Consider the following 24,290-nt stretch of genomic DNA (forward strand, 5'->3'; position numbering starts at 1 on the left):
AGATTTGGGGGGGGGGGAATTGGAGTGTGGGTGGCTGTGCATGTTTTGCCCTGGGGGGACAACTAGCCAATTATGCTGGGCTCCAATTATTGGGGGGAAATTCAACATTAATTTATTTAATGTCTCTCAACACACACCCCCACACCCCCCTAAACCTATGCCTATGCGTGTGACATTTAATTTGATATCTCTTGCAAATCTTGGCATCCTATATTTCTGCTTAGCAGGGCAAAACAAAACAAAACTAATGTCTTTCATTTCTTAAATCAAGAAACGGCAAACCCTAATTCTCTGCCATCAGTCAGATCAGCTCACCTAAGCATAAGCAATGTAACTTTAAAACAAAATGGCTGTACTGTGGTAGACATGCTTATTGATCCCATCACAGTCAATGCAGTCTGACATACAGTGCCTATGGAAAGCCTAGACCCTCTTGAGCTTTTTTCATATTTTGCTGTGTCAGTTCCTCAGAGTTGAACACATTTAAATGAGGAATAAACTAACAGGGCCACTCAAGGGCATTTACCTTTTTCTTCCTTATCCACTCCAGTGTAGTTTTGGCTGTGTACATCGGGTCATTGTCATGCTGAAAGGTGAACATCCTTCCCAGTTTCAGCTTTCTTGCAGAGGGCAGCAGTGGGCAGCAGCAGCAGACTTTTCTATAGTTTGCTCTGTTCATTTTCCCTTCTATCCTGACAAGTTCCCCCATCCCTGCTGATGAGAAACATCCCCATAACATGATGCTGCCACCACAGGAGGGATGGTGTTGTTTGGATGATGAGCTATACATAATACTTTGCATTTAGGCCAAAAAGTTCAATTTTAGCTTCATCAGGCCACAAATCTTTTTTCAAATGTGATGGTGGGCTTTTTTTGGGGTACCATACAGGCCAGATTTGTGGAGTCCTTTGAATATTCTTGTCGTGCACTTTGACCAGGTAGTCTTGTTAGTCTCTATGATCAGTCTCCTTCTTGATTCATCATCCAGTTTGGAGGGACGCAGGGTCTTGGTGGTGCCACACACCTTCCACTTCTTAATAATCATCATAATAGTCATCTTGACTGTCCTCCAAAGGATTTTCAAGGCCTATGATATTTTTTATACCCTTCCCCTGATCTGTGCCTTTCAACATTGCACAATTGTTTTTTATCACAAGACTATCAGAAATGTTTACTATTAAATCCCTGAAGCTAAATACACTGAACTTGTTTCCTCCATTGTATAATGATGGAGTCGTATCAAGTTTCCTGACTGTGACTCATTTCAGGAATCTTAAGCAACAGCAGAAGTTAAGAGACCAACACACACTCTTCTGAATAATGAAAAACCGACTTCCTTCCACAGAATTATGCCCTTCCCCTTAGCTCTGCCCTGTATTAAAGGTTTAAAAAATTTCTGGTTTTTAGCACTTCTATTAATTTCTTGTGGTCCACGATGAATAATAAAATGGAACTCCTGGCTCTGCATCCTGACCAGACCTCTGAAGATAAGGAAAAGTCTCAAAGTGAAAAAAACTCTGGTGAGTCTCAGCTGTATCCATGCTACCTGCTTCTCTCTTTTATTTTGGACAGAAATATAACGTGTATTCCTAAAATTCTATATTTTTTAAATATGATCATTTTATTTTATGGTGATTTGGCTGTTCTTACACATTTTTCGTTATTATTTTACATTCATATAAAATTATAAAACTGCAATATACTATATTACTATAAGTCTATTTATGTGTATGTGTAGACTCCCGCCCCCAAGTAATTAATTGGCATTGAGTATTAAAATTGTATCCAGTATTAAATTATTTTCATCCCCATTCAGTTGTATTTTTCTGCATTTATCCCACAAAATGTCATTGTTGGCTTGCTACAGGGTACATATATAAACTTACTTACAGCTTAAAATATGTTTTTTTACTTTTTTAGATTACACCCCGAAGAAAGTGCCATACCTTTCAAAATTACCTGACGCTTTCTACCGTCGTGCATCTCTCTTTCTTGCAGTGCTGTGCGTCCTTTTTATTTTGTCCACCATCATTCTTGCTATATTCTGTGAGTACTGACCCTTATGTGTATTCATGTACTGAAGTGGTAATCTGATCAGTCTGTTTCATATGATTCAAGAGCATGCCAGAAATCCTTTCACTAAAAAGCACTAAAATGTTTTATAGTTTTGAAAAACTATAAAACCTGTACCCCCCCAAAAAATCTTCTAAATATAAATTAGCTTATTTATGTATTTATAACCTTTTTTGTATTCATTCATTTTGATATAAACATTGCCTCTCCAATTTAAAATTGATCTAAACGTCTAACAAAATTAAATAAATTGCAATAATATGCAAGAATTTCTACTCTTGATCAGCAACTATATTGAACTTCTCCAAATTAAATCTTTTGGCTCATAAAAGGCCTGGTGTATCTGCCTTTCTTTCTGTGTCTGGAGAAGTCTGTAGTGGATGGAGACACTCAGTTCTCAAAAAATTTGATTTCCCTTCCCTTGACACTTTCAGGGGTAAACAAGACTATATTGATAACGAACCTTCCTTTCCACAAGATTACAGAAATGGTGAGGTGGAAATGTACCAAATGGTTTGACATATCTACTCATTAGCTATATTGTTGATTCAGTAGCCAATATAATCTGTTAGTTTTGCATACTAATCAGTTTAATGCATATTCATTGATTCTTCCTAATTATTCCCATATATAGGACTTTTGTTTGTCCAAAACCTATAAATGAAAGCACCTATTTTTGCTTGGGGATCACAATCTTTACTGAGTCCGTGGATCCTCTGTATCTCCATCACCAGTTTCTCTATATTATTTTATTACCATTATACAATAAACATCTTATTGATTCTCCATGATCCTGTGGATTCCTTCCACTTCAGATTTCTTACACACTGAATCAGTCTGCCTCTTCTTCCTTTCAGATCACCAGCGTGAACCTCCTGGCCTGCTACTTCATCATAGCAGCAACCTTTCCGCATTTAAATCCGCCTTGCTGAGTAACTACAGCGGGCTCATCGCATCCAATTATGAACTACACATGCGATGGAGCAATCTCTCTCAGAGGCATGAGGCACTCTTGAAAAACCTCAGCAACCTCAATGAAGTTCAAAATCGGCTCCTTAATCTGTCTGTGGCACACTCGAATTTGCAATCCAACTACACTGAGCTTTCGCAACTGGCAATTCGCTTCCACAATCTGACGCTTACTTATTCCTCCTTAAGAGAACATTACAGCAACCTGTCCCAAACTGAGAGCCAACATCGAGCACAGTATGCTGTGTTGTCTCGGTCTTGCTCTCAGCTACAGACTGAATATGATGACCTGTCGCGGGGTCATTCCGAGCTGCATAATAACTGCACCGTTCTTGCAGACAAGCATTCGAAGCTGCACACCCAGTTCGGTGACTTGGCACAGTCCTATTCCGAACTGCAAACAAACTGCAGTGGCCATTACCAGGAGCACTTGGATCTGCAGGAGAACTGCACCCGTCTCTCGGAGTCGCACACCGAATTACAAACCAGCTGCGGCAACCTTTCTGAATCCCAGGCTCAACTCCAGCGTCGATACGATAACCTCAGTCTGACTTTTTTCACTCTTCAGGATCAAAATGACATACTCTCCCAGTCTTACTCTGACCTGCATGCGAACTATAGCCGGCTGTCTCTGGCTCACTCCGGGCTGCTGTCTCAGCACAGCAAGCTCAGTGAGTCATATTCTGAAAGTGAGAGTAAATACAACGAGACTTCAACTCAATTAGGTGCCATCAGAAGCAGTTACAATGAACTACAGAGCAATTTCTCAGCCATGCAAGGAAAATTTAAATCGTTGTCCGGTGAGTTCCATTACCTCCGCACCTCTCATCGCACTCACAGTTGTAGTCTCACGTGATCACGGCTTTCATTAGGAACACTGTTAGTCTGCGATTCATTTGGTTTAAGAACTATTGTTTATGGGTTGGGCTGACGCATACAATAAAGACATTCACTTCAAAGCAAATGCCATGTCTTTTTAGATTTTATGTTTGTGTAAAGTAATTAGTTAATTTTTTTAACTTCTGCTAAACTGTACTTATGTTTTTTATTTCATAGTTTCATTTAGAAAGAAATAAGAGTTTTGCTGGCTCCACTAATTCTAGGTAGACTTACATAACATTAAACAAACAATGTCTTCTACAGACCGATGCCCATGTCCTACAAACTGGGTTCCGTTCCAAGGGAAGTGTTATTTCTTCTCTACTGGAACACTTAACTGGGACGAGAGCCGAAAGGACTGTGTCTCAAAGGGAGCCCATCTGGTGAAAATTGAGAGTGATGATGAGCAGGTAAAGTACAGCACAAAGAGCGTTTCTGTATTTCATTTACAAGACACTCATATGTATTTTTAAATTAAATTTTAATAAGCATTAAGACTTTTATTCACCATTTTGTTCATATTATTGAGCTTTAAATTAAGTAATTCAGCCCATTATTGAACATTTCATGTTCATTTTAAAACAAGCACAGACATGTTAGGAAAAACACATTAAATATGTAGGAGAAACAGACGGAGCAAAATGCTAAATATGATGCATCAATAATAGTCCAACACATTCGTTTTAAGAGCGCTGTTTTTTTTTTCCCCACAGAGGTTTATACATTCTGAGAGTTCCAAACAAAACGGCAACAAAGAGACAAGAATCTGGATTGGACTCACAGATGGGCAGACAGAGGGTCGCTGGCTCTGGGTAGACGACACACCTCTGTCCAACAAAGTGTAAGTCTTCAATTGGACTACTGTCATTTTGTCAGTTGCTATACTGCTTTAACTTAAAAAAGCCTACCCAATGGACATATTAACATATATACGAATGTATTAGCATACTTAATTAGAAACAAAATTAATTGCTGATTTGTAAATATTGATAATTAAACTACTTATTTATCAATGATCTTTGATTTAATTCACAGTGTTTGGAGCACTGATTTAGCCTAGAGAAAACTATGAAGATGAACCACAATAGAGGTGTAAGAATTTGATTAGCACTCGCAGTCAGAAAAGACCCCTCATTTAACCCAATTCAAATTCGATGTCACTGCGGTTTGATGACACTTCAATGGACTGGTGTTATTTCCCTACCTTTAGATACTGGTATGGCAATGAGCCCGACGACTGGAAAAAAGAAAACCCCAGTGGAGAGGACTGTGCCGAGGTTCTGTCATTGAATAACATGTTTAAAAGCTGGCTTGATGCCTCCTGTAACAGCAAGAAGAAATGGGTCTGTGAAATGGCAAAGCTGTAAAAAACAACATATGTGACAGGACTATGTACACCAAAGACAAAACTGTTCTGTTGGACCAAAAGGGTTTTATTTTTCCCTCCACTTCAGTTATCAGTTAAATAGATGAGTACTGCAATTTGCTTTAACAGGTTTTCTTGGTCTTTAGCAGTTTGTCACCAAATTCTACGGCATTCTGTCCCTGAAGAACCCGGGGGGCCTTTGCTAACCTACAGCCTCCAATCAATCCAGTATTACAGAATTGTGTGTATCATTTGAATGTTGTCTTGTAACAGATGTGTATCTTTTTTCCTTGAAATAAATAATGTAATCTTATCTGAGTTTCAAGAAAGTTTTTATTGTTGTTGTCATTTTAGTTTAGTTTGAACTTTTTTGTATCTTCATAATGAATTGCCTTGAAAAGGAAAGGGTATCCATACTTTGTAGTACAATAAATAAAAACTAGTAATCCAAATTAGGGCAGATCTGCTATAGTTCCAAATATTCTGCAGGACAATGTTAATGCTTATTAAAAGTTTAAAATAGTGAATACATTTCAAAAACAAACAAACACAAGCCAGGGTCAATGCAGGTCCTGCTGTATTCTGCCATCCAATGCAACAGTGCATGCAATGGGATGCGTTTCTCTAGCTGAAGCAGCAGAGGGCGTGCTGATGACAATTCAAGGGGAAACATAAAGGAGAAAACCTGTAACTCAGCAAAGCAATATTAATAATTCCTGTTTCATGCATTTGTCTAGCAAAATGTAACTTGTTCTGTTCTTGCAATGGGAATAGTGCAGACCTAGTCTATGCAGCATTTCAGACTGGGCCCAGTTTGAGCATGCCTATGGTGTGTAACCGTGCTGTACACGTGTATAATGGTACACATTCATTCTCTCCTCCAGTTTCAGCAATCACAAGATTATGGATGCAGAAACATCACAAACTCAGATTGTCTGCACCTTCCTGCACAAGTCTGAACCAGGGAAAGGGGGAGAGAGATGGTGTACTGCTGCTATATATAAAGTCCCCAAGGGGGTGGGCTTAAGCAATATCGTTTACTTTAAAGTCACCGTCTATATAAAGATGACCGGCTCCAGAGGAAGCCTTCATCCACAGGACTGGCTGTCCCTCGGGGTTTGAAAGCACCATGCCATCCAAACCAGCCCCTATCAAGAAAGCCCCTGCCAAAAAGGCGCCCCCCAAGGCGGCGGAGAAGCCGGCCGAGCCCGCTCCAGCTCCCGCTCCCGCTCCGGAGCCTGCCCCTGCCCCTGCCCCTGCCCCTGCCCCGGCTCCCGCCCCAGCCGAGCCCGCCCCACCTGCGGAGACCCCCGCCGAGGCCGCCCCAGCACCGGCTCCCCCAGCGGAGGAGAAACCTGCCGAGGAGCCCGCCGCCCCACCACCTCCTCCTCCAGAGCCAGAGCAACCCAAAGCAGGTAAAACCAGCGCCTTCCTGCCGAGGGACGAGTCCATAGCACAGGCGCATATTCCTCTCGGCTGTGTGACCTGGACCTACCTGTGCAAAGCCTTAGCAGTGCTGTTCTTTACCAAACGAGACGTGACCCAGTTGGGTAAGTCTAGAGCAGTCTAGCCCCGCTTATCTGTGTCTGTTGTGCTGGATCTCTAGAGCCCACCAGCGAGCCTCTCAATGTGTCCGTGGAGGATGTCAACGATTCCTCAGTGACCATCAACTGGAGACCACCCGAGAAAGTCGGTCCCTCCGGAGTGGATGGATATACAGTGGAGTATTGCAAAGATGGAAGTAAGTCCGTTATTTACCTTTGGCTGTTGGAAATGTCTCAAAGCATAACAGAAATCAAGGTGTTCACTTTGCAATCACCCATCGCCCAGTCGCGCCATGTCAAAGTCGTGTCCAGCTGCAGGACTCAAACAAACCGGTAAAAACAGAGAGATGCAAGTCAGCAGATTTGTGATTACAGTCAGAGTCTTAGGAAAACGGGTAGTGTGGGACCTACAGTCACTTCTCTGTGGCAATCTGTCAGATCGTGGAATTACATTATAGGGAGCAAAAAGTAATATAATTCACTTACTGTAGATGAGTTCAAGATTATTATTTATTTTGATGTATTTACTTATTTGTTTTTACATTCAATAACCCTCATTCATCACTGTGGATATCTTCATATTCTATAAAGCAGAAGTTGATTGTAAAATATACTTCTAAGTATATTAATTATAAATGACCGTGAAATATATTATGATTGTACCATGTATAATTGCAATACCTACCATTTCTTCAAAAATGCACTTCCATAATTAGCAGTACCAATTACAAAATAATATTTAAAATGTATATAGGTCTATATACAAACACATATCAAAAAATATTATTAATGTAATCTTAATATTGTTATCAGAAACTTTGTAATTGTTTTGTGTGCTGTGCATGCTTTTATGCATTTTATTTTAAAAAAATACTGATTTTAAAATGAAGCCAGCCACAGGGTTGCACCTGTCCCCAGAGTGTCACCAAGTGTGGATGGATTCCTACCAGACTTGTGACCCTATTAGGAGACCTGTTTTAGCAAGGCTGTCACTGTATCTGAGGACTCAGATGATTGGTAACAGCAGGAGCAGATAGGACTGAAACGGCACAATATGGCCAAAAATATACATTGCTCAAACTGTGGGGTTGTTTGTCATTTTGGTCATCAAACACTAAACGTGATCACTAATTTCTAAACAAAGGCTTATCTTTATTAGCAGACTCATTTTCTTCCTTAAACTATACTTATAGTAATTTACCCATGTACTTGTCTTATCATCAACATGTGTGTATATATATATATATATATATATATATATATATATATATATATATATATAATTTGCTATGTATATAACAGTATAACATAAGGAGAACAAAATAGTTTTAAAATGAGCATAAAAGCAGTGTGTCATTGAACTTTAGTAAAGGAACACTCATTTTCAAGCTACCCATGACAAATTCTTCACCTTCCATCCAGAACAGCAGAGTATTTATGAAGGAAAAGTGTGCCGTATAATGTACTGGGATCTAGCATTTCCAACTGCTGACTTATGATTGTTTTGACCCTGTATACCACTCTCTCTGTCTGTCTCTCTCTATACCACCCACTGCATTTAACACCCACAATGTTCACTGCCAGTTTCAATGTCCAAGAGTTGCCTGTGTCACGTCATGACTTTTGATATAATTCTGTAGCTCAAGACTGGGTGGTGGCCAACCAAGAGCTGACTGTTTCCAACCGCTACATCATCAAGGGTCTGACCACCGGCGATAAACTGCACATCCGTGTCAAGGCTGTCAACCCAGGTGGTGTCAGTGCCCCTGCTACTCTCGAGCAGCCAATTGTGGTTCGGGAGATCATTGGTAAGTGTTGCTGTGCGGTCGGCATCTTAGCCTTTGAACTCCACAGTGGTTCAGGTTTTTGAACTACAGACTATAATTGTTAGTTTAGCTCAGAATTGTTTAGTGCTATATTTGTGGCATTGTCCAGGACACTTCATTCTCTTGCAATATTGCTTTTTATACTAACCTCTTCCTAATGGCTTCTAAAAAAAACTTTTTAAGAGTGAAAATAAGGAAATTACATTGACAGGGGGAAGTACTGCTTCCTCACTAATTTGCTTGTTTCTGTATTTTTCTTGTAAACGTACAGTGCTGTTCATGTCAAGAATTTGCAACACACTATAAAATCCCCATTGTTTTGTTTTTTGTCTGCTCAGATTTATATTGAACTGTCTGAACTAAATAGACAGTGTTTTGTTTGTTTGTTTTCCTGCCCATCAACAAAAATAAACCTGCTTGTGTTGCCCTGCTATTAATCTTTCCACAGCATGAAGTTAAGAGGATCCAAACTAAATACAGGTCTTGAATTATGGCTTCCTACTCCATTAACAAGCTGCCTGTCATCTCATAGAAAACCAGAATCTCCAAACACGTATTCTTTTATCATCTGACATTTTTTATTGCAGTTGTGGTGATTAATTCTTATATAACTTATTTTAAGTCATTGTTTTTTATAATGCGTTGTTGTGGAGGCGATATTCCAGCTGCTAATTGAGTCTAAGTAGGAATTGTTTACTTTCATAATTGTGTTAGACTCCTCAAAGATTTCAAACAGAAGTGCTTGTTGGACACGTTTCAATTTAATGGGTTGCCCTTGAATGACCTTGAACCAATACATGCAATGATGCTAGATTTGGTTTTCAAATGGCATGTTTTGGAAGCAGTCTTGATAAACTAGACTCCACACCAACCTATTCCAGAAGAACTTAGTAACTTCGGAATTGTATAGTTATAACCTTTCCCCAATAAACCATCAACAGGAATTCAGTTAAAACGATACATCTCTGACCTGCTACCTTTTTTTTCATTGACTGAATCCTTATAGTGAGTGTAATATAGTTGGATGTTTGAAATAGTTTTTTTTTTGGTAATCAGACGGGGCACTGTCTACCTTTGGCCTACAAATGGCACCATAGTGGTCTGCTTGGGAATATAGTTATGGAGCTCTTCTGGCAGTCTATGAATGTTACACACCTTTCATTTTTGTATTTCTCACATCACAGTCCAGAGAGATCTCCAAGTTTAATGCATATGATTTATCCAGTCTGCATTTAACCAATAAATATGCACACTGTGATTTGAGATTTAATGAGGATACATGTGGCACATTTCTTGAACTTTCAGTTACTTGAGATTAAGTAAATGCCTGAATCCAAATTGCTGTTGTGCATCTTGTTTTCTGTATGTTGGGAACACTACAATATGTCAGCTAAGATGTAGGACTTGGAGCATTATCAATATAAATTGTATTCTAGCTGTTCTAGATATCCTTTGGTTAAAAACATCGGACGTATAAGCCAGATGAGGCTGGGTTACTTGACTGCCAACTATCATTGCTGTGTACGCCCTTTAGAAGAGTGCTTTTTTTCAGTGCTTTTATGAAACATACATGGGAACCCTTAGATAATGTACAGAAGTAGCTTCAATTTCTGTTACATTTATGCCAGGATTAAAGGTATGGATTAGCTGAATAGGAATGGCAATTTTATAGGTAGAGTTATGCATCAATAGAGACATAGCTTAGGCTCTGCTTGAAGTGACAGTATCCCTGATATAAAAATAGGCAGCTTTGTTTGATACAAAAATAGGTGGCTAAGCAGATACAATTTCGGCAGCACAGGCTATTCAGAGGGACTTGGATAATATTCAGTTGTGGGCCGACACCTGGCAGATGAAATTCAATGTGGAGAAGTGCAAGGTATTACATGCAGGTAACAAAAATGTCCACTATAATTACACTATGGGAGGAATAGAACTAGATGAAGTAACGCATGAGAAAGACTCACCTAGGAGTCTATGTGGACTCCTCACTTTCTCCATCCAAACAATGTGGGGAAGCAATAAAAAAGGCACACAGGATGTTAGGGTATATTGTCAAAAGTGTAGAATTGAGAACAAGGGCAGTAATGTTCAGACTGTACAATGCACTAGTTAGAGCTCATCTGGATACTGTGGACAGTTCTGGGCTCCACACTTCAAGAAGACAGTTCTAGAGACAGTTCAGAGGAGAGCAACCAGACTTATTCCAGTTCTGAAGGGAATGTCCTACTGAGAGACTGAGGGACCTGAACCTTTTCACCCTGGAACAGAGGAGAATATGTGGGGACTTGATTCAAGTCTTCAAAATCATCGACCACATCAAACCAGAGGAGCTTTTCCAGATCAGCAGGGACACGCACACCCAGGGACACAAATGGAAATCGGGCTTCAAGGCATTCAAAACGGAAAACAGGAGACAATTCTTCACACAGAGAAAATAGACTGGATAGGATCCTTGGATCACTTAGATATTAATGGACACCAAACGAGCACAATGGGTCGAAAGGCCTCCTCTCATTTGTAAACTTTCTTATGTGCTGAAATAGGAAAAAGAAAACATAGACAGTTCATTACAAGTTGATGGAAGCAGGTGGATTGTCACGGTGAGACCTCGTGTCCTCCTCGTTGTTGTAGTAACTGTAATGAACCTTGTTGCTCGGGTTAGGCTGAAGATAAAGACATGTGATGAATTGTTTCCCCGAAATAAGCATCCAGGTCTCACACGAATGTCTGGAAAATAACTGGGAAGTGCAGCTATTAACAAGGATTAAGAAATAAAGGCTCTGCGCTTCACTGAATCCAGTGCTGGAATGCACACTTGGGTGGGTTGGGTTTCGCTATTCCCATAAGAGTGATCGTGACAAGTGTTAGCAGGGGGCTGACATTCCGGGGGGCTCGGCCTGGAGCAAATGGAGGACACTCTATCTCGTGTATCACATAAGCCCCTGTGAGCCAGCCAAGGATTTGCTGTTTATCTTTATACATACCAGGGTCTCTGCATCTGACACACACACACTTACAAGTCCAGAGTTCGCTCACAGGTAATGGCAAATCAGGACAATTTGAAAACCGGTTGGACCAAGGAGCATTGTAACAATTGGCAGCTTTGCAATTGTCGTTTATGTCTCTACTATACATTTGCCACATATTTCACCTTGCTTGCATAATGTGAGAATATGTTGCCCCATGCTTTGTATTTTGTATTTTGTTATACTAGGGTACTCTATGGTAAACACATATATTGGTGTACAATTTTTGGTTTTCCAATTTTTGGTTTTGCAACTCGAACCTTCAGCTCCCTCCACAGATTTTCTATGGGATTAAGGTCTGGAGACTGGTTAGGCCACTCCAGGACCTTAATGTGCTTCTTCTTGAGCCACTCCTTTGTTGCCTTGGCTGTGTGTTTTGGGTCATTGTCATGCTGGAATACCCATCCACGACCCATTTTCAGTGCCCTGGCTGAGGGAAGGAGGTTCTCACCCAAGATTTGATGGTACATGGCCCCGTCCATCGTCCCTTTGATGCGGTGCAGTTGTCCTGTCCCCTTAGCAGAAAAAAAAACCCAAAGCATAATGTTTCCACCTCCATGTTTGACGGTGGGGATGGTGTTCTTGGGGTCATTCCTCCTCCTCCAAACATGGCGAGTTGAGTTGATGCCAAAGAGCTCGATTTTGGTCTCATCTGACCACAACACTTTCACCCAGTTCTCCTCTGAATCATTCAGATGTTCATTGGCAAACTTCAGACGGGCCTGTACATGTGCTTTCTTGAGCAGGGGGACCTTGCGGGCGCTGCAGGATTTCAGTCCTTCACGGCATAGTGTGTTACCAATTGTTTTCTTGGTGACTATGGTCCCAGCTGCCTTGAGATCATTAACAAGATCCTCCCGTGTAGTTCTGGGCTGATTCCTCACCGTTCTCATTATCATTGAAACTCCATGAGGTGAGATCTTGCATGGAGCCCCAGACCGAGGGAGACTGACAGTTATTTTGTGTTTCTTCCATCTGCGAATAATCGTACCAACGGTCTTGTAGCCCATTCCAGCCTTGTGTAGGTCTACATTCTTGTCCCTGACATCCTTGGACAGCTCTTTGGTCTTGGCCATGGTGGAGAGTTTGGAATCTGATTGATTGATTGCTTCTGTGGACAGGTGTCTTTTATACAGGTAACGGGCTGAGATTAGGAGCACTCCCTTTAAGAGAGTGCTCCTAATCTCAGCTCGTTACCTGTATAAAAGACACCTGGGAGCCAGAAATCTTGCTGATTGATAGGGGATCAAATACTTATTTCCCTCATTAACATGCAAATCAATGTATAACTTTTTTTAAATGCGTTTTTCTGGATTTTTTTGTTGTTATTCTGTCTCTCACTGCTAAAACACACCTACCATTAAAATTATAGACTGATCATTTCTTTGTCAGTGGGCAAACATACAAAATCAGCAGGGGATCAAATACTTTTTTCCCCCACTGTATACAGTTTAAGTAAGACCCCTTCTACAAGTATATTACCTGTCAAACAAATGTATGAATCCCCTCCCTACAGGTACTAAAACATTGTAAAAAGTTTGACTCAACTAGAGAACCTTTGTATTGTAATTAAAATCACCACTTTGTATTATATTAGTGATTAGTATTATATTAGTAAGTCTGTTGTAGGACAGTTCACTTGAGTGCTGCAGAAGGAGCCCTTTTTAAATGCATAGTCCTTAGTGGTCAGTAGGATTCCTTTAAAATGTATAGACTATGTCTGCTGAGTTTAATTTTAGCAGTTCAGCATGTGGAAGTATACAGTGGAGGACTGTGCTATTTAAAGCCATTCCTTACATAAGCGACCTCTCAAGGCTTTCATTTGAAGGGTCCACATAAAACACATTTTTTATGTTCTGGCTGAGGTTGACGCTGTAGTTTTGAAGGCCTCATTCTGAAGGGCATGTGTTGATGACACAGAAGTAGTTCCTGAGGGAAAGGTTATTGGCTTTAAAAGGAAAACCTTTTAAGAACAATGTTGTCATAACATTAATTTTGAAGCATCCAAGAATATTCCAGTATGTTGTATATTTCACTTTCTAAATGGCCATTTCTAAGAGAATTATGATTTAGTCATGCAGTGGGTATGCTGTAGGTCTGATTCTGACTAAATTGGTATTTCAAATTTGAGAAAACATTTACAGATGAATAAAGATTCTAATCACACCAGGTAATTTACAATGGAAGCTAATTAGCAATCTAGCAATATTTTAATGTGCAATGTGCATACGAATGTGAGCTTCTTCAATTCAAAGACGGATTGGAAGCTGTTCTGAGAAGTGGTGTCATTCATTCAGTGGTTGCTATGATGCTTGCTTCCTTTGTACCGCACTGAACAAGTCACTTGACCTCCTTGTACTCTGTCTTTTAATGAAATGTAAAAACAATGTCTTGTTGTAAGTGATATTGCACTCCCTAGTTCGTAAGTCACTTCCAATCTGTCGGCTGAATTAATGATGTGCGTGGCAGAAAGCAATCTCAGGTGAAAAAGAAGAGCTAATCTCCATTGCTTCTCTTACTCTGGAGCCTTAGTCCTGCAGGTTGGATAGGGAGTCTGAAATGGTCAGTGGATGAAGAATGAGAAAACCTATTCATCTGTAATAATTAACCAGACCTGGTTTCAGTCTGACTCTGCAGGTCTTTCTGAAATCAAGAGAACTTTGCCTTCAAATGTCAACATCTAATGCCATGTACGTTGTTCTTCTTTTTTCCTTTTCATTCCCGAACCTAGATCGTCCCAAGATACGCCTGCCCCGCCATCTGAGAACCACCTTTGTCAAGAAAGTCGGTGAACAGATCAACCTTGTCATCCCTTTCCACGTAAGTTTCCACAGCGCTCTCCCGCCTCCTGTTTAGAAATACTCTCGCTGGGGTGCCTTCAGCAGCTAAAGTGACGTAAGTTTCACGATGTGTTGCTGTTTCGCAGGGTAAACCCAAACCACAGGTGAGCTGGACGAAGAATGGCCAGCCCATGGATCCTAAGAAGGTGAGCGTGAGGAACAGTGACAAGGACACCATCCTGTTCATCCGCAAGTGTGAGAGGGAAGACTCTGGCAAATATGAGGTGACGGTGAAGATCGAGAGTCTGGAAGACAAAGCCGCCATTGACATCAAGGTCGTCGGTGCGTATCCAGGAAACTGAAGTTTTCTCTTACATGGATTCAGGACCAGGGAGCTGTGACTCCAGAAGCTGGTGACAGTCTGACTGTGTTTGTCATTGTGTGTACAGAGCTGCCAGGGCCTCCCCAGAGCATCAAACTGGTGGACGTGTGGGGCTTCAATGCTGCCCTGGAATGGACTCCACCCAAAAATGACGGGAACTCAGAAATCACTGGCTACACCGTGCAGAAAGCTGACAAAAAAACAGGGGTGAGCAATCATATTTCATATAAAATCATATACAATACTTTCTCCTTTTAAACCTACTAACATGAAAGTAATTAAGCCTCCCATTATGCCGTAATTTGATCAATATTAGGTTTTACCGAGCATCAGGTTCTTATATGAGCTAAGGTACTTTATTTTAGGTGAGAATATTGCGTTTCTTCTTCAGTATATTTAGTACTAGTATGAAAACTGGGATGTAGGACACTGCTGTTTAAAGAAAGTCTTATTTCATTATTTCTGTTATTTCATTTGTGATATGGATGCAACAGAGCAGATAAGCAATAGGTCAAAAACTGAAATCCCTTTGGTTATTTTATTGCATGCAGCAGCTTTGTGATTCATCAGAGTTCATTCTGCATCTAAAGGTATTTGCCTGTCTTCACAAGAGGCAAAGCAGTGAGGAATTCTGTCCCGGTTACACAGGGAGTAGGTTAGATTCTTTCCCCAGGGCTGTGAATTATAATGTCAAAATGGCTGGCAAATAATTAAAGTCAATAATTTTCTTCCCTTTTAAGCAGTGATATAATGTGGCCATTTGACATTTTAGTTTGTCAGTTCACTAATATAAACAGTCCGTTAGGTGTCTGGGAAGTGTAGTTATATTGTGATCAACCCAGCTCATTGCATACATTTTTAAAACCTTAATAATTGAATAACTTAAATGTGAAATATGTAGTGTGTTGAGCTGCTTTGTGCAACACAAGGAATGACAACAAGATGAAATGAAATTTAAGGAGGTGGATGCAATTGGATTAACAAATTATTACAGATATCATAGATTGTCTGTGCCAAAGTGTCACAGTGAGGTTACTTGGGAAAGCTATCTAGTGTCCTGGCAGGTGATCGAGGAGTTAAAGGACTCGAAGGCATTGGATTAAGGTATATGCATCGAGTATTAAAATGAATGGCTGCGCACTTTCACACTTCAGAGCACCACCTGTCACCTGTGATCAAATAAAATCCAGCAGTGGCTGATACTGTTGTGTGCATGTTCATATATATACTGTGGTGTGACTCATAAAAACTTAATTATTGCAATAAATATCTCCATGGTGACCGATCATGTGGTCAGTGTATTTCTCATGATACAGATCAAGTTAAATACTGTAAATAAGGTGCATTCTAAAAAAAAAAAAAAACATTGTTTATGCATATTCATAGTCATTTAGTTTACAATAAGAAGAGATTATATGAAGATTAAAGATATTTTCAGGTACTGAGAGCTTATATTTCTTTAAAGGGTGCTTTTACATGGTTGATTATGATTTCTACTGACATGTTGTTTTAATAAACCTTGGAAATGTTTTTTTTCCAGGAGTGGTTCTCTGTGGCCGAGCACTACCACAGGTTAAACTGCACCGTCTCTGACCTCATCATGGGGAACTCTTACTCATTTCGAGTCTTCTCAGAAAACAGGTGCGGTCTGAGTGAGACCGCAGCTGTAACAAAGGGGCTGGCTAAAATAGAGAAAACAGGTGAGAGAAAGCTGGGTCCCGCTCTATCTATAGCATTGCTTTGCAGGACTAATCCACAAAAGGGCTAGGTATGGACATTCTGACATTCCACCAAGCCAAACCACCAAGGATTATATACCCCCATGGGTGATGTTTGTGAACCATGTGTTAGCACGCTGCCTGTTTATACTACAAGTGCAAGGGACAAATGTTTTGTTGCTACTCTTATTCTTATTCTTATCTGAGTTGGAGTTATAGTATTAGGGAGTGCATAAATTAGTTTACTTGGCTGGTAAAAAACAAAAATAACAGGATTTTGTAAAGTAAAGGAATTGAAGTATTTTATTCTTGCACATGCAAGTGATCAAGTCGTCTCTGGGTTAAAATATGTGTAATGTCTTCTGTTAGTAAACAGCCATGAACTAGTTTTGTAGCTTGGTAAGATACATTATGTGTGTGAACCTGAAAGCAACAGCAGAATGCTTTTGAAACCACTTAATGGAAATTATATTTAATTGAATGTTAATTGATTTTTCCAGTGCACCAATCAATTAATTTAATTCTATAACCATTGAATTATATTGAATTTGATCTGATGTGAAGTATTGCCTATTGTGACACTGTACTCAAATAAAAAGTAAAAACCTGTATTTAATATAATTAAGAGATTATAAAGATATTTTTTTTATAAAAAGGACTACTATCTGTTCCCTTTGCCACTCACAGTCTCTTTTACCGTCTGTTCTGCAGGCATTAACTATAAACCCCCCGAGTTCAAAGATCGTGATTTCTCTGAAGCCCCCAAGTTCACACAACCTCTGAACGACAGATCGACCACTATTGGCTACACCACCAAGTTGCTGTGTGCCGTGCGTGGAAACCCAAAGGTAAAGAAAACGGTGATGTAGATTCCTTTTGAAAATAATAATGTTCTTGTCTTGACAATAGTTGACAATAGTTAATTGAGTGAAGCCACAGATTAATTTGGGATTTAAGTAATTACTTTGAGATACTTATTCATCTGATTTATGTTAATATTTTATTTATGCAAACAGTACCATAACATCAACAACAATCATTTAAATTATTAAATCAAGATAGAAAAAAAAAATCAATCAGGATACATTATTCTCCTATTTATCAATCTTGCCAAAGGCATGTGCATAGATTAGATGTTAATGAATCCCAATGTTTCTATATTTGGTTGCATATAAAAAATATCACAGAAAACAGGCCATATATGACACAAATATTAAATAAAAGACGTGTCATCTGCATTTTTCAGATTACAACTAAAGTAATTGTTATCATCATCATTAATTGTACTCTCAACTGCGTTGTAATGGTTTCAACATCATGAAAGCTAACAGCCATAAACTGCCTTGCTGTTGTTGTTTTCCCTGACCCATTATGTTTATTACTGAACAAGAATTAAAAGTAAACCACAAATACATAAACTTATGGCACCTAATTTGTATCAAAAACTTTCTGAACTAGTTAACTGGCTAAATGCATTTGGATGTCATAAATTGCAGTACTTCAACTGTACCAACAATGTGAGACTGAATCTGTTACTGCAGAAACAATATACAACATGCAGAAGGTCTGGAGAAAGCAGTGGTTCTCTGCACGTGCCACTACATAGTATCGGATATCTGATTGTGCCCAAGGACCATTTATTTTGGTCCCAGCCTGCTAATTGCATGGAAGCTCATGCTGTGAAGTCTCGCCATGTATTTACACAGCAATGCCAAAGATTTTCTTTCCAGCCTTGAGAGGATATTTTGGCTCCTTGCCAGATTGACTCCCCCTAGCTCCAGTGTGCTTTGACTGTGGCTATCAGCCCAAGGTGTCAAGAGGCTTGTGAAACAGAAGAGCAATTGAAACAGAATTAGGATGGGGCAATAGAGCAGTGAGATTACTTGGGGACAGATAACTGAAAGAGCCACGAGGAATGAATGGTTTTCTGATGCTATCTTTTGGAGCAAAGAGTCTTTCAACAATGTTCTATTTTTGCCACCCATTTTGCATGCCAACAGGGGCTTTTTTTAATGAGTAATTATTGCTGTCTCCATTTACCCACTGAGAACTGAAATGTTTTCACATCTCCTCAATAAAACCTTTGCAGTTTGTTCACCATATATGTACATCTATATTCTAATTCCAAATAGGTGAGGGTGGCTTTGTGTTTCAGTTTTCAGATTATTGATAAACCCCAAACCTTTCTCTGATGCTGCATTACTATGTATCTCGATGTCTTTTGTTTGAAGCCCCAAGTGTCTCAGCACGGTACACATGTACATCATAAAAGTGTCAAATAAAAAGCTGAACTTGTTTAGTACAGTTATGAGATGTGCAATGCCAACTGCAATCAAGAAGATCCTTATTGGAAGGAATAAATGGAACAGGAAATTTCAACAGGGGTAGGGTGTCATGGTTTGGAAGTCTGTGGAATTCCAGAATGGAAACCAAACTGACATGACTGTTGAATGACAGTGACTGGCACTGGTGACCATAAGCTAAGGATCTCTCAGCTGAAAACCAACAAACTCAGACATGGTTCTGAAAGATAAACAGGAACAAACATGAATTACCAATAATTTAAAATGTATGAATAATCTCACTTTTTCTAAAATGTATTGCGTAATTTAATGGATTATGTTACTGGCCAAACAGATGTAGGTTTTGAACTTGTGACAGTTTCATTGACTCTTCCTATAGAATCTCAACAATTTCTTGAGTCTCCCAAACGTAGAAGGATAAATTAAAGCATGCAGAAGTTAAAATACCAACAATGAGTTGATATCCCAGTACCCATGGCAAAATCTGCCCTTTCTGAGTGCTGCTTTAGACATCATCTCAGACCTTTTTATTTTGGTTTCCATGTCCTTCTCTTAGCCCAAGATCGAATGGATGAAGAACCAAATGGTGATTGGTGAAGACCCCAAGTTCAGGCAGCTGTCCAGCCAGGGCCTGTGCACCCTAGAGATCCGAAAGCCCAGCTCTTTCGACGGGGGTGTCTACACCTGCAGAGCTACTAACGCTCTTGGGGAGGCCATCGTTAATTGCAAGCTTGACGTGAAAGGTAAGTCTGCCGCTGGCAATTGGGAGGCCTGTTGCAAAGGGCTTCTCCAATCTCCATGAATAGACTTGTGCACCTAAAAGTGTATCTGATTGAGAGGGTGTTGACATTTTTGCACTTTCCATGATGGTATCTTTCCACATGAGTTGCATGATATGGTTGAGGTGGAGCTAAATATGTGTATATGCAATAAATGACATTTTGGCATGCATTCGTTTTGAAGTCAGTGCACTTGTTGGGTTATGTAAAGAGGATGAGTATTGGCATCTGGGTATTTTTCCTCTGACATTAGAATTGCATCAAACGATACTTATTGTTTTAGGTGCAGTTTCCTTTTGCATTCTGGGGGGCATGTTCATAAAACAGTTGAGCATTTTTTGCTAATGAGGAAAAAACACAAATAAAATGGGGAACTGGCACATAAAACTTAACTGAAGTAACCGTAAGTAAATTAAATGCTTATTTTTATGTTTTGTATTATTGGGAGTCTGTTTTCCATCTTTCAAAAAAGGGGTAGTACATTTAACATGACTTTAAAGCTGTTTAAATATATGCCATAGTGCAGACTGAACAGGGTAGGATTCAATTGATCTTTAATAATTATATTCTGAATTAAGCAGACAGTATAATTCTCTTTCATATCACTAACTCTTGAATAAGAAAGTTCCATTGAAAATGTCCAATTTGCATGTAGATTTTGCATGCAACAAAATAAAAAGGCTGCTTAACACATGTAGTTAGCTGTCATAATCCACTGGCCATAAAAATAATAACTCTCACAGGGACAGAGTAATTAACAATCTGGTAATGCAGTTGAAATATTAGTATAAGCATTAAAGTACATTACAACCTGTAGTCATCAATATACACCATGTTTAGAGCCTGGAATTCGAGATGACACGGTAGAAATGTAATGTGATCTGGCCAGTGCTGAGCTGGGATGCTGGGCTAATGTACTCAACAGGAACAGTTTCCCCAGCTCTGGTTTTCGTGAGTAAGTGAAGTATATTCAGATGACTCAGTAGTCAAACTGTTTTTGAAAACTTAGCAGATGATTGTGGCTTTCTGAATGTTTTCTAGATCTATTCCCTTTTGATCTTAGATTTAGCAGACTATTAAAAGTTGAATTTTGATTATTGAACATCAAAATAATCGATTTTCACTGGATCAATTAGCTGTCCCCCCATATTACAATACTGTCATATAATTTAATTGCATTGAACTAACTACTGACTAAGTATATGTATGTCTCTTTGCACAAAATCTAACTGTTTCAACTGACACTCATTTCCTTTTACATTTTGATGTCCAATTATAATGCTTGTTCTTACATTGCCCTTCCCTATGTAATGTGTTTAGATTGTAACATATTTATTCATTTGGTTATAATCTATGCACTAAACCCACTTTCCTCTACTAGCTATCCAGCCCCCAGCAGCCAAATAGACCCCCATCTGTCCATGTAAAGGTCAGTGTTAAATCGGCTCTCTCCAAAGCAAAACGGGAGTCTGATAAGTGCTCCAAAATGGTGTAAATAGGATTCATGGTCAATGGAGCGTCTACCCGCCCTCTTCCTGAACACACGGCAGCTGAAGCATTTGTTTATCTTTCGATGGTTAGGGTGATATGTTACGATAACGTCAATTTTAAGTAAAATGTTTTTAAAGTAACCATAACTTTAATAATGATTCACATTCACAAACCTTTGATCAGTAAACATAGCTTTTCTAGAATCTGCAAGAGAGTTCTTCACTCTAACCAGCTCGCTGTGAAACATTGAATAATCTTGGGTTTCGTCTTTCTCATTCCTAGCCGGAGGAGCCTTGTTAGGGTGTGTTAAGTTGTTGGAGATTATGGTGAAATTGAATTTGAGGGCTAATTGTAATTCCAAATAATAAGCACCACTTAAGACAGGGTAGTATATGTGACTAATTTAATCATGAAAAACTTTCTCTTTATCCTGACTGCTATTTATATCTGTTTTTCCACTATATGTATAATAAATACATTAGCGCGCCTGTGTGAATGTATACATATATAATACAATTATATGTACTAATGAGATTTATAATCCCATCTGTAGATTTCCATTATCAATCAAACTAAAAACTTTATGCTATTATGCTCATATTTATAATCATAAGACTTAATCAAATACTAACCCATATAAAGTGAACATATTAAACAGCAGGGAAGCATAATTGACTGCCAACTGTACTGTTGAATATTTAAATTTCACATTGAAGAACATTCAAATTAATTAGGAAAAAGTGCAAAATGTGTAATTATCATCTAGTGTTGCGCTGAGTTTCCATGTGCTGTAACATGTTTTAAACATTTGAAAAATGGTGCAGATGTGTGTGGTGTTTTGGGTTTCAAAGTTGCTCATTTTCAGTCTTCTAATGATTTAGAAACAACTTTAGATTTATATTTTGTCATCTGGTTTCTAGGGAGAAGGAGGTCAAATAGCACAGTTAGTGTGAATATCCCTGTTACAAAGTGACAAGGTTTCTATGATTTGTGTCTCAAGCTATATTTAAACATCTATACATTAGTCAGTGGCCATTTTCATCTTTTTTTTTTCTCTTTTAAAAAATTAACAGCTCCGTTTGAATTGTATAGGCCATGTCAAATGTAAAACGTGTATCCTACTCCTTATGCAGTTTTACTTGCATTTGTGAAATGTAAAGCAACCACATAAACCATTCGAAACAGCAAGAAGTCTTTTGTGTCTGCATTTGAGGCTTTTGCACAGATATACTAGAAAGTCTATTTGAGTTTAGACAAGCAGGGGCTACCTTATAGGGTAGTGCACTAATCAGTAGGAATGTGGCCTCTCCCATTGACAGGCCACTGGCTCTAGGGCTATATAAGTTACACTTGTAACTCTGCTCCATGTGAGCTCGCTGGGCAACGGCATCACATTTCCCTGACTCCGCATTTTGAGCCCCTCTATCGCTCCGTCAAAGACTCAGTGGTTTATTTCTAGGCTCGCAGAGTAGATATAATAAAACGTTCCAGTGACATTTGACAGTGTGGTCAAAGATCCCTGTAAAATTGTGGCACCTAGAACAGGAAAACTACAAATGCAAATTCAGATCTGATTTTGTTAACACACTGGCAATGTGAGGTGTAATTTCAAGCAATCTAGTAGGAGAGGATGCAAGCAGTGTCCAATGCACACATTGATAGCATTTATTTATTTAATGTATGTATTTATCATTGTATCAAAATCATACATGTTGAGGTATTTTTCATCAGTATTTCTGCCTCAAATGAAGGAACTGCTTTTGATTTATTTGGTTGACAAAATATGAGAAAGTCTGCCTTTGAAAATTGCTGTAAACTCAATTATGTTTTTTCTCTTAAGAATGATTTTTTTCTTAAATGATAGTAAAGTCAGAATAGAAGAAGAATGTGGTGGCTAAATTCTAAATCATGTTTTGTTTATAATTGGAACACATAAACTGTAATAATACTATGTGCTAATCTGAGAAACTGTGTTTTTCATTTTAAGTTATTGTATTATACATTCAGGTCACCTGTTCCTTTATGTCATCTATCTATCATTTTTTCTTGCAGCATCTAATTAGGACCAGCAGGAACAATAACCAGGAAAAACAGGTGAGAAACAATTCTTTTTTTAAAGCAAGTAGAAACTTCATAAGTAAAGTCCTAGCAAATTGATTAGCAGATGGATCAAATAACAAGTTTGCCCTATCTATAAATTCTTCAAATTGTGATGTGTATCAGTGGTTTTAAAACTGTAGACCTTGTGAAAACCATAATGATGTACAGTTGACTGAACTGATGAAGACATGGAGCTTGTAAAGGTTTTACTGCAGTGTATATATTTATATATAGAGCGAAAGATGGATAGATTAGATCATTTTACAATGTGTTATTTCCTTTTCTGATTTCAGAATCTCTACAGAATATTTTAACTGAGTAGGGGTCCTCTAACTAGATACAACTGATCAAACTTAATATATTTCTGTTTTGTGCATCAATATCTTTCTTATCCTTACTCTGTTTCTGATTCTTTCCTTTAGAAAGTTTGTGAAAGTGTTTGAAAGCTGCTGTGGTGAAAACAAATCAAAAATAAGGGAAACTAAAGGACTTGGATGGAATACAATTACCCTTCACCTGTTGTATTTATTAATAAACCTTACTGATGTTTTTGCAATGTCACTTCACTGCAAAATTTTAGGGTGTTCACCTTGAAAAAGCACTCTGTAAAATATCATACACAATGGAATTGAACTGTAACACTATACATATCACTACATATTACTCCTAGCTGTGTTCTGCTTTGCAGTTCTGAAAGGAGCTGTACCCAATAAATGAGTGATTCAAATGGAAATGGTATTGTAGTGATTATAGTGAAGAAATGTCAATCTTTATTAAAGTGTCTATTTTTGTTTTCACCCTGGTTTTAGGTTGTTATATTTAAAAAATGTGGTATTTCTTCAGTGTGAAGCAGTTATTTGATTGAACAAAAGGTCGAAGAAAAGCCTTTTTACATACAACTTGACTTAAGTCAAAAAACATTGTTGGCTGGTTAGATATACACAATTTGTTCACTTTAATCAGGGATATATGTAATACATTTCGTCATAGCAGACACATAAATGATACACTGATCAGCCATAACATTATAACCACCTGCCTAATATTGTGT

General features: G+C 38.8%; 2 protein-coding genes across 2 annotated transcripts; both read left to right on the forward strand.

Annotated features, from left to right (window-relative positions):
- The first annotated feature begins 1,389 nt into the window (after positions 1-1,389).
- On the forward strand, positions 1,390-5,600 carry LOC136749364 (CD209 antigen). Its single transcript, XM_066703588.1, has 6 exons — positions 1,390-1,520; positions 1,921-2,046; positions 2,931-3,842; positions 4,186-4,331; positions 4,635-4,762; positions 5,132-5,600. Exons 1-6 carry the CDS (start codon positions 1,436-1,438, stop codon positions 5,286-5,288), a joined length of 1,554 nt encoding a protein of 517 aa, XP_066559685.1. The 5' UTR covers positions 1,390-1,435; the 3' UTR covers positions 5,289-5,600.
- Positions 5,601-6,379: 779 nt separating this feature from the next.
- Positions 6,380-23,972, forward strand: mybpha (myosin binding protein Ha). Its single transcript, XM_066703589.1, has 12 exons — positions 6,380-6,702; positions 6,894-7,028; positions 8,472-8,639; positions 14,418-14,506; positions 14,613-14,808; positions 14,916-15,055; positions 16,389-16,548; positions 17,278-17,414; positions 19,426-19,612; positions 21,030-21,077; positions 23,192-23,233; positions 23,662-23,972. The coding sequence occupies exons 1-10, from the start codon at positions 6,417-6,419 to the stop codon at positions 21,053-21,055; spliced, it is 1,524 nt and encodes a 507-aa protein (XP_066559686.1). The 5' UTR covers positions 6,380-6,416; the 3' UTR covers positions 21,056-21,077; positions 23,192-23,233; positions 23,662-23,972.
- The last annotated feature ends 318 nt before the right edge of the window (positions 23,973-24,290 follow it).

This window comes from Amia ocellicauda, chromosome 5 (genome assembly GCF_036373705.1).
Source record: "Amia ocellicauda isolate fAmiCal2 chromosome 5, fAmiCal2.hap1, whole genome shotgun sequence".
Lineage (NCBI taxonomy): Eukaryota > Metazoa > Chordata > Actinopteri > Amiiformes > Amiidae > Amia > Amia ocellicauda.

Coding starts and splice junctions, on each gene's coding strand:
- LOC136749364 (XM_066703588.1), top strand. CDS start 1,436: ATGAATAATAAAATGGAACTCCTGGCTCTGCATCCTGACCAGACCTCT. Junction 2,047..2,930: donor CATCATTCTTGCTATATTCT/GTGAGTACTGAC, acceptor TCTTCCTTTCAG/ATCACCAGCGTGAACCTCCT. Junction 3,843..4,185: donor AAAATTTAAATCGTTGTCCG/GTGAGTTCCATT, acceptor TGTCTTCTACAG/ACCGATGCCCATGTCCTACA.
- mybpha (XM_066703589.1), top strand. CDS start 6,417: ATGCCATCCAAACCAGCCCCTATCAAGAAAGCCCCTGCCAAAAAGGCG. Junction 6,703..6,893: donor GCCAGAGCAACCCAAAGCAG/GTAAAACCAGCG, acceptor CTGGATCTCTAG/AGCCCACCAGCGAGCCTCTC. Junction 17,415..19,425: donor CCGTGCGTGGAAACCCAAAG/GTAAAGAAAACG, acceptor TCCTTCTCTTAG/CCCAAGATCGAATGGATGAA.